Source organism: Frieseomelitta varia, unplaced genomic scaffold (assembly GCF_011392965.1).
Source record: "Frieseomelitta varia isolate USP_RPSP 00005682 unplaced genomic scaffold, Fvar_1.2 scaffold_371, whole genome shotgun sequence".
In the NCBI taxonomy this organism is placed as follows: Eukaryota; Metazoa; Arthropoda; class Insecta; order Hymenoptera; family Apidae; genus Frieseomelitta; species Frieseomelitta varia.
Window position 1 is genome coordinate 797,317 of NW_025110114.1, and position 19,578 is coordinate 816,894.

Below are 19,578 nucleotides of genomic sequence, written 5' to 3' on the forward strand. Positions count from 1 at the left end.
CTTTGTTATTAATCACTTTAGATTAACTAAGCTATTAAAGCTCAGAAATTTTGAATTGCGATTTGGTAAAAATCAATGTATAGTTTATATTGCTTTCCCGATGAAATGTTCTCTCTAGTTTTGTTTCTTCGTACGACATTCCTACGTATAGATATTGTGTACTATAGTACGTACGTATATACCATTAACGCATAATTACTCTTGGCTGGTACCACGCTGTCCCATTTCCATTTCTCCCTCACTCTGAGACTATAGCGTTCCACATTCCTACAGTTAGGGCCAAAGATTTCAGTAACTCAAGGACATTAAGCCAGTTTCTCCACCATCTACTCGATTTTAGAGAAATAATACTAAATAATAATTCTCCTAAAATATCAATAAAAGCTAACACATAAATTGCTGAATTACAGAAATGTATTGCAACATTATCGTGTTGCAGTAAATCCTGTCAACATTGTTAAAACGTGTGCCATAAAATCTTCGAAAATCTTCACGAGCAAAAACTCGCCTCTAGCACGTGATAGAGTTGGCGACCTTGAGATTCTGAAATATCTCTCGCCCTAGCTATACCATGCCTCAATATCCAACCTAGTTTGGACCAACCTTTCAAAATCTTTAGAAATTTCTTTTCTCTTTTCTCCACGTAACCCATATACTTCAAATCGCGAACTTCATTTTCAAAAATGTTGTACACTCTATCGGAAGCTCCTAACCTTGTCCTCAACAAATCTTTTACATGATCTCTTCCTATACGAATCTCGTGACCAGCAATTTCTTTAATTACTTTGCTTACTTTTTAACGAGGGAATTTAGAGAATTAGGTAATTTAACAATTATAAAATAAATATACTTTAGAAAAAATATGACAATAATGTTTCTAACTATATTCTTCCCTCCAAAGAGAAATCTAACTTAATGTAACAAAATTTTTATACAACGAAACCAGATTTCACTTTCGTTACATAATCTAGTGTTTTAAATTATTCTATATAATAATCGAAGAGAAAAACGTAACGTAATGAAATTTTCATACGGTAGATTTTACATGATAAAAATGCACCCACAAGTCACCGGACACTTGCTTATTTTGAGCTGAATAGTTACTAGAACGCTAGATATACTTTTCTGGATTAATTTTATTGTACAATCTTGTTATATGTACTTATTTTATAATAATACTTGAATATTTCAAAAAAATATAAAAAAAAATACATATGTATATTTAAAAAAATCAGATCGAAGAATTGTGGGATGAATCGGAATCAGAAGACTTCGGGAAACGTGTTGTCCAAAGTCGAAAACAGACTTGTGGAAGAAATTAAAAGAAGCGTGGAAAGGAATTCATCTCGAAATATTGATAAAATTAATCGAAAGAATGCCACGGTTAGTTCATAATTGCACGAGGCGGATATATCGGCGAAACAAAGATATAAGATACATTATATACTTCTTGGTAAGATTTTTGCCAAATAAACTGTATGACACACGTATTCTAGATTATATTGTACATATGTATAAGTAATTTTCGTTTCATAAAATCGGATGTGTTTCATCGAACATAATTATCCGTGCCTAAATTTGTCGTAGTGTCCGGCGACTTATGGTAGTGTACGTGCGTCCAAATGTAACAAAATCCTACGTAAACATTAAACGCCATTACAAATTCCATTACAAATACATTCTTACTCTGGATACTTGAAACTGGATACTCACTTTTGATCGGTGCTAACAGTTCCTGAAGTGTAATGTGCGCGTGTCCCACGATACGGGGGGGTAAGAGAGTGGCTGCTGCGGTGGCTGCGGCTGCGGCTGACGAGGACGAGACCGATGCTGAGAACCGCGCGACTTGCCGGCTAGAGGCCGGTACCTGGGCGTCGATTCGGAACGCGTCGTGTCGTCGAACCGATTTGACGACGCCGTTACGTACGATCGGACGGATAAATGCGACTCGTGCAGCACGTCGACTGCCGATCTACCGATGCCCTTCCTTTCCCTCTTATTCTTCTCGATCGCCGTGACGCCTCTTACTTTGATAATACCTCTTCCCTTAATGCTTCCACTACCGCTACTTCTAACGATACTTCTTCTCACTTTAACGTTAATACTGTTGCTGCTGCTGCTACTACTGCTGCTGCTGCTGCTGCTGCTGCTGCTGCTGCTGCTGCTGCTGCTGCTGCTGCGGCTGCTGCTGCTGCTGCTGCTGCTATTGCTGCTGCGGCTGCTGCGGCTGCTGCTGCTGCTGCTGCTGCTGCTGCTGCTGCTGCTGCTGCGGCTGCTGCTATCGTTGATGATGATGCTGCTGCTGCTGCTGCTACCTGACTCTCGTTCCGACGAAATGGCGACGAGAAATGACGAACGCGCTGCGGCAGTGCGTGCTATGTCGGGGACCGTCCAACGCGAACCAAGATTTTTCATGTCCGACCTGCGATTCGAATGCATCGCCATATTATCTATTTTATAGTTCCCTGTTGCCGAAGCGGAAGGTACTTGAGATACTCTCCGAGATGTCGGAAGAACTTTTTGGTATTATGTGCAGTGGCACAGGTACCTTTCTTTTTATGAGTGAAAGTATTTTTAAAGTCGATTTAATTCGCAGAGATATTCCTTAACCAATATTGTGAAAATCTTTTTCATTCATCTCGATAATTTGACTGATAGATTCACAGACAAGACTGTGCTGTTATTGTACCTTATCATATGAATTCTGTTCCGACTGTCATTGTGAACAAGCATGTACTGATAAAATGTTTCGCTGATCAAACAATATTAAATTGTTGAAAATTTTACTTCACTCTTTCAAATGTAAGCTTCTCAGTAGCTAAACTAAGATTAACTCCACTTTTTACAAGTGCCTCGATTTAAAACGTCTCTCATAAGTTAATTTATAGCAAAGATAATAATTATAAAAGTTTGTTAATTTCGAAGGAAGCTTTTATTACTTGTTTGTTGTTTTCAATGTAAGGAATTGATCGCTATGACTTCTGAATAGCTCATACATGAAGGTGAGGTTATATATTTATTTAAAAATAAAAAAAATGAATGAAAAAAGATTTCGGAATTCTTATTATTTTGTAATACATACTTGTTTCAATATAGACTGTAGAAAAAGATATTTTAATACTATACCTAAAACTTCTGGAATTTTATACTAGTTTACTACAATTGTCTGACGAAAAGGATAAACTACTGTAAGCTATTGTTCACTGTTGAGTGCAAGTAGATTCGTACCATCAGTGAACAAATGCAATTCTTCCTTCAAAAATAAAATCGAGCCATGTTTCGTTTAAATAATTGCACAAAAACGAGGCATATTATTCCGAAAGAATAATTTTCTATCTCTAAGTACCTCCAAATACGTTTGTTCACGATATTTTCTTGGTAAGAAGAGTATACATAAGAAACGTATAATCCAAAATATTCATACATTCAATTCATATTCGTGTCATACTCACGTGTGAATGAAGCGACGGGTGCGATCAATCCGTTATTCGAAATAACATAGTCTGATCTGCGAGACGATCGATACTTATCTACAACAGAAGCAAAAATCATTGTGTTAGAAATAAAAATTCAATGCACATACTTAATAATCATACATCCATGAATTATAAACAACATGCGTTTGTATAATTTTATAACAAATGATAATTTAATGGAAAAATAATACAAGCATTATCGAAATGATATATAATATTTTTCTAACAAGTTTTGTAATGAATTTCAAAATCTTTATATAATTGTGGATAAAAGATCGAAATTTTGCAATATATATTTCCTAATATTTTCAGATACACAGTTAATACACAATATACAAAGTATACCAGTTACCAGAGAAGCTACTGTAATGCAAATTGAATCTTTCAAATCTCAATTCTCCAACATAAAATTCCAGACGTACCATTTCACGTGATACATATTCTTATAAAAAAAAAAAAAAAAAAGAAAGACACTCCACTGCCAGAGTAAAAACAGTTACCATCGTTTCGAGCAAAAGCAACCATAATTATCTCGTATCAAAAGTTTCATCGCTCCGTGATCCAACAAGTGAACAAAGAAAAAAGATCAGAAAGCCAGGAACCAAGCCTAAGATCAAACAAGAATTAAACCCCTCTGTCCTATTCCATGATATCCAACAAGTAGAAAAAAAAGATCGAAAAGGAAACTAAAGCTGGAAGCCGTAAAAAAAAAAAAAAAAAGAAAAGAGAAAAGAGAAAGAGAGAGAGAGAGAGAGAGAGAGAGCAAAAAAACATAAGGAACAAAGAACGTAAATCAGCCTCGAGGATCGGTGTACGTGTACGCGCGACGTTTTCGGGCGGAATATCTTTTGGCAGCGAGCGGCCACTCAAGAGTTTTGTCGTTCGTGAAAGAGTGCGGCGTGTTCACGCATATTCACGACAACAAAAATTTTTACACGGAGCATGCGATAGCGGAGGCGGCTCGGTGGAAGGGTGTCGGTGGTCTTTGACCGAGTTTCGTGCGGTCGATCATATTCCGCCGGAACTCGGTCACGCGCTTATGCATCGGTGTCGTCGTCGCGGCGCCAACGCGGGCGAACTCGCGCGCGCCCATACGCAAACCAGGAAAAGTAAGAGTGAACGGTTGATTGCCAGTGGTACGGGTGTACGCAGGATCGGACAGCGCCGAGTGGCCGGCCCGAGAAAGGACGAAGATGCCCGAGCTAATTTAAGGACGGCCGCTAACTAACGACGTGCATATACATATATACCAGAGACAGGAGAATTGCCACTTAATTCGATTACGCTAATTGCACCACCGTGCAGTTTTTATTCGGTTTTAACTCAGCGCTGGTAAATCGCGACGCGATCTTAACAATTTCCTGAAAATGAATAAACTTCTCCTTCTCTCAGTCGCGCGGGATTTTTAGGAAAAGTATAATTTTAGCAATTTCAACTTCATCGAGCTCTCGGGAGATTTATGTTGTCGAGAGAATGGAATTTGTTTGATTATTTGGCAGGCGAGTGGAATTTTACATTCGGATTTTCTCCCTTTAGCTGTTTTAGAATTACACACTGCGATATTAATCTATGCACAATCGGGGCAAGTTTTACTCCTTGGATTTCCTTAGCGAGAATTTTTACATTTCCCACGATTGCCGCTGATTATTATTTCGATCTTAATCCTCCGTAGGCAAATGAAATTTTCTGTAAAGTAAAATCTTCTTCGAAATTCCGTGGAAAGAATTTTTTATTTTCGTTGAAAAACGAAAACAGACGTTGATAAGTATGATGAGATTTTTTTTTTTTATACAGAGTAACAGAGAGATTAGGCTTGGACATAAATGACCCAGTTTTCTTACAGAGAGGTAAAGCTTTATGATTATTTTAATATTGTTATATTAGGATATTTTATTGATGACCGTAACCATTAGCGTATAAATTTATTAGAAATCTCTCTTTTATGCAAATTATTATAAAAAGAGGTCGCGACTCGAAAAAGATTGGGAACATTGATTTATGTTCATAGTTTGCAGCGTTCAATACCGTAAATTTGTTCTCTTGTGTTGTTTAATCCAGTTGGAACGTCAATTAATTTTCATTCATCCCTCGTATCAATTTGTTACGTTGTAACATATGTAAAAAGATATGATGTAACCACAATTTTATTATTAACAAGCGATGCAAATTACATACGATATGTATAGAAATGTTACGCTTTTATTTTCAGTGAAATGAAAATTCGCAGATTTAACCATTTATAAATCCATTCTGCCAACGTTTCAATTTAATTCGTGCTTTGATAACAAATTTATTGATAATGGAAAAGAATGAAAAACAGATGAAATAATATTCGTGGAAAATATGAAGGAATATCATTCTATTTGACATTTTACAATCTATTAATTTAATTCGATACAATGCAAAACGTCTGAGTGGAAATATATGCGTACAATTGGATTTCCTTTGACTCGAAATGTATAATGAATCTCCGTAAATTTTTATGAACGCAATTGGAAAAGAAATAGAATTTGAATCACTGTTATATACTCTGCAACTTATATAATAGTAATAATATATTATACATTATGATATATAATAGGCTCACTCTACTTTGAATATTTTATATGCTAGTCCGAATAAATATTCTTTGTGTATGCAAAATCATGTGACACTCGATGGTTCACATACGTATACATGTGTGTCCATAGATCATAATTTCTCAAACAAAAGCAATTATCCTCCTTAACCTCGATAAACTCGTCCGAACGGGTTAATATTAATCAGCAAACGTTATGGGAAATAGGAGATACATAATCCGGCGACACATGGAATGCGATGAAGCTCAATTTAATTGCCTATTGCAGCTTTTATCCTGCGGATATATGACTACAATAAAAACGGCACTCTGCCAACACGCAGGCTAGAGAGAAACGGGGTCAGGTATGTCTACGGTAAATCAGCCTTCATCGAGGAATCAACAAAAGCATTCGACGTTACAAGAGCTACCCGTTAAAGAGTCTAAACACTCGGTTTTCTCTTTTTTTTTTCTTTTTTGTATGCGAGTCCGTGTGCACAGGCATAGTATGAATTCGCAAGGACGCTTTAGAAATGGCAATTTATAAGAACTGCCATTGGAAATTATGTCATATTAAGCCAGAGACACCACAGGACGGAGCAAACGCCTTTCTACCTAAAGGCAACGTTACTAAACGTTTGAGGAAAATTATCCAAGGATCGCTACTTTCCTACGAATGGAAAACACGTTCACGCCTCCCTACGTGTCTTGCCTAAAGAGGACAATAACAATAAAACGTTCAAAATTAGATATAATTCTACTAATGTAAGTGAAATTGAAGTATTCTGAAAAATTTCAGTTTAGGAAAATAAAGAGCCTGAAGTTTGCAAATATTCCGATCCCGGAAACCTTCGTTCGTTGCCTAAATCACCCCCGAGCGATAGAATTACGTTTTACAGACGATCGAATGTAATAGAAACGTCGCCGGCAGAGACGACTGTTCCAAACGGTCTTTTCGAAAGCCCGAATCACGGGATCAATAAACCAGTCCCAAGTGCATATAGCGGACCGAAACGAATGCACGATCTACTTCGAATGCTGGCATGAATCTAGAGGAGACCGCCTGTAAATCCCCCCCCCCCCCCGACTTAAAGAACGTCAATCGCTGAAAGCTGCTCGCATATACCGCGAGATCTTTCGCGAACCAGCTCTTCCACGAAAGTCCACGGTGAAAAACGAACTCGTCGTCGCGACGAGCTTCAAGTCAACTGGAAAAGGATAATCTCCCCGACGGATGTTACTCGACCGCGCGTGATTGGTATCGTGCAATCGGTGGCGACCACCGCATTTCCCTGTAATTGCACGGCTGCCATCTTGATGGACAGAAGCGGAGAGAGCAGCGGTGGCGCCATCGAAGAGGAACGACGACGGGGAAGCGTTTTCTCCACGTTGCGATGTGGCACAGCAGCGACCCGACGCCGACACCGATGCCGACGTTGCGTGACGTCACGAACCAGGCCGGGTACGTTGCGGAAAAACGTTGTCATGACGACGAGCGCTGACGCTACCGTCGCCGCACCGTCGTTACCACCGCCATCCCCCTCCCCCTCCCCCCCCCCAACGAGCCCACATTCACCAATGCCAAGGATTGAAAATGATAAAAACATCATCCGGACGACGAGTAAGAATGATCTCTGACGCGTAGATCGAAAGGGTAAACGAATTAAATTTTAATTGAAATAACACACGCAGATCGTCATTTTGAAAAAAAAATAAATAAATAATGGTATTAACAGTTTTGAAGTAAGAGCGAGATACGTGTAATCAAAATCTAGTATCTTTTGCTTTCCTGCAAAATTGACAATTATAACTTATTGCGATCGCGGATCGTCATTTTGAAAAAAAATGGAATTAACAGTTTTGAAGTATGGGCAAGATATGTGTAATTAAAATCTAATATCTTTTGCTTTCCTGCAAAATTGACAAATATAACTTATTTTGATCGTAGATTGTCATTTTGAAAAGAAAAATGGCACCAACAGTTTTGAAGTGTGAGCGAGATATGTGTAATCAAAATCTAATATCTTTTGCTTTCCTGCAAAATTGACAAATATAACTTATTGCGATCACAGATCGTCATTTTGAAAAAAAATGAAATTAACAGTTTTGAAGTAAGAGCGAGATACGTGTAATCAAAATCTAGTATCTTTTGCTTTCCTGCAAAATTGACAATTATAACTTATTGCGATCGCGGATCGTCATTTTGAAAAAAAATGGAATTAACAGTTTTGAAGTATGGGCAAGATATGTGTAATTAAAATCTAATATCTTTTGCTTTCCTGCAAAATTGACAAATATAACTTATTTTGATCGTAGATTGTCATTTTGAAAAGAAAAATGGCATCAACAGTTTTGAAATGTGAGTGAGATGTGTGTAATCAAAATCTAATATCTTTTGCTTTCCTGCAAAATTGACAAATATAACTTATTGCGATCGCGGATCGTCATTTTGAAAAAAAATGGAATTAACAGTTTTGAAGTATGGGCAAGATACGTGTAATCAAAATCTAGTATCTTTTGCTTTCCTGCAAAATTAACAATTATAACTTATTGCGATCGCGGATCGTCATTTTGAAAAAAAATGGAATTAACAGTTTTGAAGTATGGGCAAGATAAGTGTAATCAAAATCTAGTATCTTTTGCTTTCCTACAAAATTAACAATTATTGTGATGAACTCCTTTGTCCGAGTATTAGAGGTGCGTTCGTATGAATTTTGAGGAATTTTCTCTATAATTCTACGCGTCGTTTTTTTATAACCCGTGGTCGGAAACTCTGGCGACCGGACGAATCGGATGAATCGGAAGCCGATGGTATATGTAGGTCGTTTTGACATGGATTGGGGAGAATTGAATGAAACTGAAAGAAATGATACGAAGTCGTAAATACGAAGAGGATTGAAAAGATACATATTTCTGAGAAATAAAAATTGCGATATTTTGAAATTGAGGATTCAACTCGTCCCTTTAAAACTAAATTTGTAATAATTTGTGAGAAATTTGAATATGTAAAGAGATTGATGTAGAACTATGTTCGTTGATGTAGAAGATCGTTAATGAACTCGATATGCCAAGTAGTAAAATTAGTCAAGCGTGAAAGTTTGCACGCTTCGAAAGAGAAGATAGCAATTTGAGGAATATGAAAAGCTTGGAAACTTAAATAAATTTTACATAGCACAAATTAGAAAATAAACTCAGGAGGACTCTAAGATCCAAAATCAAGAGACTATAATTTGCTTTTCACAACGTACATATGAATATAGAAATTTGAAGTATCAATTTAAAATGTTTATGAATTTATCATTTACCTCGTCGTACATTATATATATATATATATAAATTTTATCAATTTTATATAATTAAAAACTTTTGAAAAATTGAAATTGAACATTATAAGAAATCTTAAAACCAGAAGCTTCTAAATTTTTACGAATCTTAACTCTGGAAACTTGGAAAACTCAAAGTTTTATATTTATAATTTCAGGGAACTGAAATCATAAAATTTAAAGTGTAATATTTTTGATGGAACTCAAATTAGAAATAATATCGTCGATAAGAATCTCAATTTGAAATATGCAGCTGGATCAAGCCATTTTAATAATTTCAAAATGTTAAAAAGTTGCTTGAAAAAGCATTAAACTTTCAGTGAGAACGAAAGAGTACATTTATATTACGGTATATGTAGTGAATGTTTTTGCTCTACAAGTTACACGTAGATGATACTGAAAGTACGGTGGCAGTAGTAAAAAGTTACTTTGCGCCGCCAGACGACATAATAACGATAACTGCTGTTTAGGGTGTGCCTGCTGTTTTAGCGTGACATCCAAAAGATTACTATCACTCGGATAGCCATGTTAGAGACCAAAATCAATAATCATTAATGCATATATATATATATATATATATATATATATATATATATATATATATATATATACATTGGATATATATACATAACAACTAACTGTTTGACCGATATTTTTCCAAAACGTCCTAGTAGCTCAAAATCAATTAATACAGAAAATTCAATTACATAAAACTGACAACAAAATGAATCAAAAGAAAGCAAAATTCAAGAATAAAATTACTAACTATAAATCACCTTGTCACATTAAAAATATAATACCAATTATTTATCAACTATCTTTTCATTTAAATGAAAGAAATTCTGACCAAAAAAAAATCACAACTTCAAACGCACAATTAAATAATACTATAACATAAGAACTAAACTCATAGTATGTGTATCTAGAAATAATATTTTCATGTTTCGGTAGCGTGTACACTGCACTATTTTGGAAGCATATAGAGCATGTCGCGATACTAGCAAAAGTATTAAGTACATAACACAAATTGTTGCTCTCACGGCATCAGCTGCACTGACACGACCCACAAAAGACAGAAAGTATATCTGAAGCTAAAGTATAGTGCAGAACAGGGCCATGCGTTCTTGCGAGGACAATCGATCGATTGCCCGTTTGCCTGCCTGCCTGCCTGCCCTGCCTGCCTGTCTAACGCCTGATTTCTCATACGGATTTTCACCTGCCGTTACACCTCCGAACACCAGCCTACGGCGAGATGCGATCTCGATCGTAACTGTGTTCGAGTTCTTTCGTCAATCGATAGAACCTTGAACCCTGCATCATTTTCTCTATATAACTCGACATCTTCTCACCCTAAGTGAACGTGTCTGTCCAGCCCTTCCTGGACAATTTGCTCCCCTTTGTCTATGGTCTAATATTAGATCGACCGAAAAAGCAAGCCGAGTTTATCGTTTTTCTTATTATAGAACCGAGGGAAAACGATCAAATATTTAGATTTTCGATGGAAACCACGATAAATAAATTTTTTTTCCTTCAGGCTATACGGAAGTTATATACCCGTTTGATATTACAGTCGATAAAAATGGAAAGTTCAACAGACCCGGTTCAGCTATATTCAAGCCTGCTTGGAGCTTTAATGTCTGCACGGTCTAATTATCAATTGTATGTACAAGAATCTCAATTAAAAGTAAGAATAATTTGAAAATAATTAAAAAATGGCAAGCAAACATTCCATGATTAATGGTATTGAAAAGCGACTTAAAAACAGAGTTGATTGATTGAATGTATGAAAATGTCGGGGAAATTGGCAGAAAATATTAATAAAAACCAAAGGGAAAATCCTAAAATTACTCTACCACCAATTATTCACGTTTATTAGCTTTGTTCGACATTGGACCGATTCCAACTGTGCCAAATTACGGAAGATCGGCTTCCGCGCGGTCTGATGCTAATTCTATCGAATAATTACGTAGCAGCATGGACAGGGAAGAGCCGGAAAACTCAGAAACAGCTTTATATGCACGTTATAAAGTTCAGAGAGACACACACATACTCGATTCGAGGTGCAGTTTTGCTTAGAACATCGTGCATACGAGTATCGCACCTGTTGCGTTTGCTCGCTCAACGTTTGCCCTGCAAAATCACCCTCCTTCTGTTACCCTCGTCCTGTCTGCTGCGCATGCGTGCGCTTTTGTAACACCGTTGCTTATCATGGCGCATTCGGAATCAGAGAGATACGGATCATCGTCGAAAGAGGTTACCTCTGAAACTCTCTATTCCAACAATTGGGATACGACCAAACCACGAACGTGACTATGACGAAAAATCGTTTTACACGTTACGTCGAAGCAGTTCTATCCTCGCCGAATCAGCATTGCTCTTTCGGAGAAAATTAGAGAACTCTCTAATCGCTGATATAAGGATAACGAACTCGGTTGGATTGTTAGTTGGGAGAGACGAGGATTTTTTTTGATATTCCGATTAAGTAACGTGGCAGTTGCGAATGAAAAATTTTCAGAAGATTTCAAGCATTGCTTGAAACTCAATTCGCAGGATTTCCTAGGTTTATTCATCTGGTAATTGGAATTCTCGTAGAGCGCGCGATTTTGTCAAGCCGAGGAATGGTCGAAGCAATAATATTTAGAAGTTATTTGAAATTTAATTGTAATCTTTCGGAGTGTAAATAATTTTTTAATTGGATGGTGACATTTTTGCGTTCACGTGTTTCGAAATGGCCGAAATTTTCAACTAGAGTCCCTGAAAATCGTTAGAACCGGAAGCAGAACTCTCGAGTTGAGACTGAGATTGTAATTTCCAAAATATTAAAACGCTTGAAGACATTCTCGAAAAACTGTGTTGTCATTTTCTCAAATTACAACTTTTCGCAAATTTCTAAATGGCAATTCTTTCTCAACTGTGATCAACTATTGTACGAGGCGTTTATGAAAATAAGGAAATGACTGGATCGGGAAACTGTTGCATGCCAAATGCCAACAAGTAACGCTTTTACAGGAATCGTATTAATGAATCGAAGGATATCATGGATAAAAGAGGAAGCGGCAGGTTTCCAGAGCGCAGGGGAACGTTTAAGTTCGAAGGAATCGACTTTGACGTCATGCTTTTCTCGCACGACGAACGGACGGGAAAACACGCTTCCTTTTAGCCACAGACAATGTAGCTTTGATACGACCTTTGACATTACATACCTATACTCTATCGATCTTTTATTTATTAAGCTAAATAGTTCATCAAATTTTAAACGACACAAATATATCGTTCTACAAAGAACACGTGTAATGCCATTCAATTTTACATGTACATACTCAGAATTTCTTAATTAACGAGCTAACATAAGGATAACTTACATTTTACCCTTTACATCTCTAATCCATCCAAACATCATTTTTTCTAAATAATCTTCCAATAAAATTTAATGTCTCTGTGTTTCTTAATTCACTGAAATTTCCAAAACTTTGACCATAATTTCAACGATAGAAGCGTAAAATTTTCAACATGCGACATAAGAACGCGAGGAATTTCTACCGAAAGTTAGCCTGAAAGTGATGGCGGAAGATCGAGCACTCGCGGAAGATCATTCTCGAAGGATCGACGTCCGAGATAGGCACGATTCACGCGTTCCCTTCACGTCGAGGAAAGTCCCGGCGAGCCTGATGGTCGTGCACGAAGCGGTGATCGATACCATCGCACGACTTTTAAGCGGATCGTGCACGTCGTATTGACCGGCAATTTTCGCGCGGAGGAAGGTCATCACGAGACACACAAGAACACACAGGGGCGAACATAGACGGGAGCGAAGGAACACGATATAACCGGTGTGTGTGTGTGTGTATGTGTGTGTAGTGTGCGCGCCGGCAAATACGACCTTCGTCGGCCACAAACACAAAGGCAGCCGAAGCTATTTCACGTGCGACTAATCTCGAGAAGAGAAAGCAAAGAAGAAGAGCAAGCGCTTATCGTCATCGCGAGAGTGAACCCCTGACTGATCCCTGACCGAGGCGGCTATCGATCGATATATCGAGAATGGAACAGCAGTCGCGCGTCACGCTATACGTAGATACATGTCATTTGTACGTGCGTGATTTGTGTGTGTGTGGGTATGTATGTGCATGTCCCTGTGTCCGTGTGTGTGTACATGTCTGCCGCTGTATATGTGTCACCTTACAATTCGATTCGTGCTATCGTGTCCAACCTAATCGAAACTGTACGGTGGTCACGGTAATTGATTATGTATATGTATGCATGTATATATGCAGCGAGAGAAAGAAAGAGGATGAACAGAGCGAGAGAGGGAGCGAACGCGTATTTTCTTTTTTTCTTTTTTCTGTTTTACGTCACGGCATAGATCGTCATGGTGCAACGAAGGAATGAAAAATCTCATTGGTGGTCGAAGCACGTAGGAAAAACAAAAACAAAAAAGAAAAAAAAAAAAGAAGGAAAGAGCGACGCAGAGGGAAGGATATTGCGACAACGATTATTCGTTGTATGGTCAGACTGCAAGGTAGCGCCATTAGCGCCTCCACGGAGGGAGCACACGCGGTCTCCAAGTGGTAAAATCAACGAAATATCTTACACGCTGTTTACCCTAGCTAACTTTCAGTCCACTCGCGTGAACCGTCCCCAAGTTGGAAACTTGGAAACGAAAAAAAAGGAAGGTTTCTCGGATTCTGATTCACACATACAGGATAGACTATAAGATATACTAAAATAGTTGGCATTCTCTTTTTTTCTTTTTTTTTTTCACTTACGGTCGAGGAGTTTCTCCGGTAGCGTAGGGATAGTCGCGGCTTGAACGAAAAGAAGCACGACGTAGCGATATGGAGAAGAGGCACTGCGACGTCGAGGAGGGGCGGGTTCTGAGATACCTCCGCGGGCCTTGCTTGTTCAGCTTCGGCAAGGGTAGCACACTACCAAGCAACTGACACTGTAAACTGAACACACCGTACGACAACGAACTTTTTTCTGTCTTTTCTGTATGCGTGCGTGCGTGCGCGTGTGTTGTGTGTGTGTCTGTCTTCCTCTGTCTTCCTCTCTCTCTCTCTCTCTCTCTTGTTCTCTTCGTTATCTCTTTCGTTCTCTGCTCCTCTCTTCCCTCGTTTCTGTTTCTTTTTTCACGATAATCATGAACACGACGAAACGTATTCCAGTAATCCGTTCGGGTGAATCCTCTCCGGCACTCCTCCGGAAAAATTTCCAAACAAGCTTCTTCGTTCCCTTCGATTCCCTTCCTGCTTCTCTTCGTTCTTCCGCTTCTTCCTCTTCTTCTTCTTCTTCTTTGTTCTCCTCGCGCCACCACCTCTTCTTCCAACACCTCTGTTCTTCACCGCAGCGGTAAGGACCCGCCCCGTGTCGCGCTACACAAACGTGTAGTGGATAAAGAGAGCGTAAAACTTGCTCTGCGACAACATTATCTGGCCGGTTATCGGTATCTTGCTGCAGTCGTCATTTCTTCTTCCTTTCTTCCAGTCTCGCCGCCCGCGTCGCAACGAAAATTGATCGCGTTGCGCGCGACGGTCCCTTCCTAGGGGACAGACCCGACGCGGTTCTATCACTCGTAACGCTGTCACCCCGTAACGCAGCCTCGTCTGACTACGATCCTTCCGTCTTTCCTGCCTTCCTGCCGTCCTTCGTACCCTTAACTTTCCTGACCGAAAGACCGACCGGGTCCTTTCCACTTCCTTTGTCTGTCAGTTCCTTCTGGCACATAGACGCGCGCGCGCGCGCGCTTTCTCTCTCTCTCTCTCTCTTTCTCCCTCTTTCTAATGCCCGTTTGTCTCTGTCGTCACCCTTCCCTCTCTTTCTATCTTGCACCCGTTCTCGGGGTTCCTCTGTTTCCCTCTGTCACTATATACTCACCTAGCACTTTCTCACTCTTTCTTCAACTCCCCCCCTTTATAAATCCTCCCCCTTTGTTAGTCCCTCTCTCTCTCTCTCTTTCTCCCGCTCCCTCTTCCTTTCTATAGAATATATCTCGTTCACTTATTCGCCACTAACACTCTCCCCCTTTCGCCGACGTTTCTTCTTCGTCCGCGTTCCTTCTCTTACCCCCCCTCTGCTTTTATCCAGCTCCTGGCCACGGAAATTCACCACCGTTCACCAGTCCCTCGTTAACACTGAGTCTGAGTCTCTTGAAACACTCCCTGTTTGGCGCACACTTTCTACTAGATGAAAAGCTTCTCTCGAGGACTGTGTCGCGATTAGACGAACCCGACGCGGACGTTATTGCACCGCCACGCGCCAATTTCGCGCAGCGGACTCCACGGGAACTAGTTTCGAAGCGCCCCGCTCGTACAGCCGCACCATTCGCGACCCTCGACACGAACCACCCCTCTGTCTGAACCACCCACCACCGCTCGACTAACCTGCGCGAGAGACTGTCGCAACTACAAATCCGTGCTCACCCAATGACAATTGCGGTATACGCTTCTTCTCTATGAACGTTCGATCGGACCCGTTCCTCGATGTTCCGCTCGTTCCGCCACCATGACATTCTCGAGCGAGCGCGGTCCATAGCGAGGAACCGCGACGATCGGCAGAAGGGAATTTTTTTTTTTTTTTCGTTCGATCGTGACTTCGATTCAAAGTGAAAAGAGTAGCAGGTCGATATCACGGTCAAGATATCGTAAATTCGTACGCCCCTTGCTTCCGTACCACGAACGGATCAATGAAAATGTACTCTTCCACTGACAGCACCTTGCCCGCCACCCCCGTGACAGCGAGAAACACGGTACCACACCGCGCCACTCTTACTATCTTCGCTTGAAAACATTCGCCTACCGCCGTTCGGAATAACCGATCGTCTCTGCAAGCTTGCCCGCAAGCCTTTCCTTAAGAAACTATTGGTCGGCGATTGTGCTGCGATCTTACTGTCAACTCGTCATCCGCCGCCATTCCGATATCGCGCGGTTTTCCACTTTTCAAACGGTTTATTTCTTGCCATTGGTTTACAACTTTTTTTTTTCTTTTTCGTTTATTTGTTTCTCCATTTTACATTTTAAATGTCTTTTTCTTTTCCCCAATAAAATTTTCGTTCGTATATTTCGAAGTGTTATTACAATATCGTACAAGAGTGTGTACACGTTCCTGGTTCGAAAAATAATTCTTGTAGATTGTTCTCTTCTAGTTTATTGATAACCTATGTATAAATTTGTACAGTATAATTTGTATGCATTGCCTTAATATATAATACTTCAAATTGATTTTCTCGTGTCAATTTGAAAATACGTGTAAAAAATATATGTGCTATGTATAAATATAGGAAAAATTCTTTTTATAAAGTTTAACGGTGGTTTTGTCGATAATGCAACTAAACGTGCACGGATTTCTATTAAATGTCACGCAATTAAAAATTCTGCATGATTTGTACGCATTCTCATTGATTTAAATACGCCTGGCCGCTTCGTTTCGGCAATTTGTATATACAAAGATATAAGCCTACCCCTAGCAAAATAATCAGCGGAAGGCCAAGACCAATTGAAATAATCATAATCACTAAATAAGAAAATTGTTCATCAGGTGGTGTACCATATCCAATTAAGAATGTCCTAGAAAGAATATTAGTGTCATTTCATTTTCAAATAACAACAAGAATATTTATTGAAATAAAATTACCATGTAGAGTAGTAGGTTCTTTTATAAAAGCCATCTCCTTTTGTCCCCAATGATACAATAATTCTTTGAGTAAGCAAAGTGTCAACCTTATCTCCATAGTAACAATATAACATAGAATTTGCAACAGCACTTGTGTGATTAGATACTTTTATTGGAGGGTACTGCATTGTTTCTGTAGAATTTATGACATTTCGCGACATAGTTGTATAAGAAATTGGTCTCCATTGCAAATAAGCACCCTGTGTTTCATAATTGTCCATACTTTTGTAAGGCGGTGTTCTGACTTCAACAACCTAAAACAAACATGATATCAATATAACATTACATTCGCAATTAATTTATTTTTAATGAAGAAAACAAATTACAATATATTACCTCAAATATACCAGGTGTATGTTCATCGTCTAAACTTTTCTTTGGATTAATGAACATAGGGATTTCAGGATTTCCTTCTCCTACTACCAATAACTCAATGGCAAATCTGCTATTGCTGAAGCTTTTATTAGTTTGTAAATGGTCAAGAATTATATCAACTTGGGTAGAATTTTCAGTATGTAACATGTGAGGCATGACCTCTGAGTGATCAAGAGAACAAAAACCCATCAACTAAAATACAAACAAAAATTATATTATGTGATTTTTATAGTAAAGTAACATAACTTACCGAAAATTTTATGCTTCCATCTCTACTGATATTCATAATACTGTCATTATAAGAGTTACCCTCCATATTGAGTGTGACAAATTCATTATTCTGTATTAAAGTCTTGCGATCCCATTGAAAAAACATGGGATGTAAAATATTTGTATTTAATAAATTAGCAATGTTTATTAATGCTGTGTCATTTGTATCATTAAATTCTATAATCTAAAAAGGTTAGTTTTGTTAATTTATTTAGCTTCAATATAATAGAATAATAATATATATATCATATGTACTGACCTTGTTAAACACTACTCCAAAAGTATACACAGGTTCTTCTGTAAATGTTATGGAATTTTTTTTCTTAAGAAGAAAATCTTCCCAACTTATATTCATAGAAGCTGACTGTGAAGTAAGTGCTAGCAATACAGACGGATTACCATCAAAGTCCCACAGATAGTGTAAAGTGTCATTTTGCCCATCAGCTCTTAGATAAACTGTTGTTAAATTTTTGTCTTTACATATCGTGCCACAGCCATGATTCAGCCATGATCGTAACTAGTGCCAGGCAAATTCTTTTATATAAAAAAATGTAAATATATTGTTTGCAACACAATAATTAAGTAATACTTTATTATAATTATAAATTTTATAAATCATATTATTACATTACGATTTTTATTTTATTTTATTTCTATGAAAAATTTGAAAAAAACAGATCCAAGATCTTTTCTAAATTTCTTCATGTAACATACCAAACGTTATCGTTTAAATAAATTTATCGTTAAATTTCCATGCATTATATTATTGCTAATCGCCTGATTATTAAAGTTCTCACGCTAATTAATAAATGGGTTATGGGAACTCGTGTTCCTCATTAAGTAACGCACTGCTCCCAATTACCACCGAATTGTCATTCAATGAGCCGAGATATGACAATAATTTCTAAATCGACTCTGCTCGCAAGATAGAACAATGACGGTGAATCACATTACGCGCGACCTTTGTTTTGCATTTGAAAAAGTTGCTGATCCAAATAACGAAATTAATCGAATCGAATTCCTCTTACTGACAAAATTAATAATGAGAACATATTACGTTACTTACAATCCTTTGCGTACCATATCCAATATCTACTAATGTAACGAACAAAAATAGGAACACAAAAACATTATTCATACTGTCAGATGTGTATAACAGGAAATCAGAACATTTACTGACAATCCTACAACAACTTGTGACGCTACTGTCTGCTACTGAAGTTCGATCGCTGGAATCAAAATGGATCTAAACGAACGCTGCTCGCAGCGCCACTTGATTAAAGTTGCCAGAACATATAACTTTTCCAGACAATCTGCGAGTCTTTGATGATATATAAATTAATTTACGATGTCAATAACTGTATCGTATATGCATAAATAATTTTAGATTAATTTTCATTTATAAATAGCTATATATTTACGGGAATATTTCTTGAAATACATATCGAATTTCATCACTTGTGCACAGATGACGCTACGATCTAAAATCTAACAAACGAAACAAACGTATTCCATATTTCTTAGTGTAACGGTGATGTCGAATGACCTAATATGTATATTGATCAATAAAAAATTTTAGATAAAACTCGTAAGCTACATGAATATTTTACTGAAATAAGTACACTTTATAAATCAGATTTAATGCAGTCTTATATTTCGTTTGGTAAGTAATTGTTGCTAAAGATTAATATACTTACTCGAATACTTACGCGGCCACGTTTAACATATTCACGATGGAACGACTTAGACTGCGATAAAATTTAAATGATCTTTGTATGGCTGCATTTCGCGCCGAGGGAAGGAAACTCGTACCCCATTGGCCATTAGATTCCGCCAACGGTGGTGGAGTTACCAATCCTCGACACAGTATCATGTTCAAAAAATTTAACATTAAAATTAAACTCTCCCTTTG

General features: G+C 38.1%; 2 protein-coding genes across 6 annotated transcripts in view; both read right to left on the reverse strand.

Annotated features, from left to right (window-relative positions):
• LOC122531003 (sodium channel protein para-like) overlaps positions 1-15,294 on the reverse strand; it is a 40,309-nt gene extending 25,015 nt beyond the window's left edge. For 2 of the 4 annotated variants that reach the window (XM_043658519.1, XM_043658523.1), the window contains exons 1-3: positions 14,120-15,294; positions 3,453-3,530; positions 1,714-2,422 (exon numbers count right to left, since the gene is read on the reverse strand). The gene's annotated coding sequence lies outside the window, so the exon portion shown is untranslated. Of the gene's footprint in view, positions 1-1,709; positions 2,423-3,452; positions 3,531-12,732; positions 12,735-14,119 lie in introns of all 4 variants that reach the window. The other 2 variants (XM_043658520.1, XM_043658521.1) reach the window with 2 other exon arrangements.
• Positions 15,295-16,478: 1,184 nt separating this feature from the next.
• Positions 16,479-18,908, reverse strand: LOC122531006 (glycosylated lysosomal membrane protein-like). Of its 2 annotated transcripts, none has more exons than XM_043658526.1 (6): positions 18,733-18,908; positions 17,926-18,183; positions 17,647-17,850; positions 17,358-17,588; positions 16,983-17,275; positions 16,479-16,915 (listed from the first exon to the last, which is right to left on the reverse strand). In XM_043658526.1, the coding sequence occupies exons 1-6, from the start codon at positions 18,802-18,804 to the stop codon at positions 16,744-16,746; spliced, it is 1,230 nt and encodes a 409-aa protein (XP_043514461.1). In that variant the 5' UTR covers positions 18,805-18,908; the 3' UTR covers positions 16,479-16,743. The 2 variants fall into 2 exon arrangements, with proteins under 2 accessions (XP_043514461.1, XP_043514462.1); XM_043658527.1 differs by having other exon boundaries at positions 17,926-18,200; positions 18,733-18,889.
• Positions 18,909-19,578: the final 670 nt, after the last annotated feature.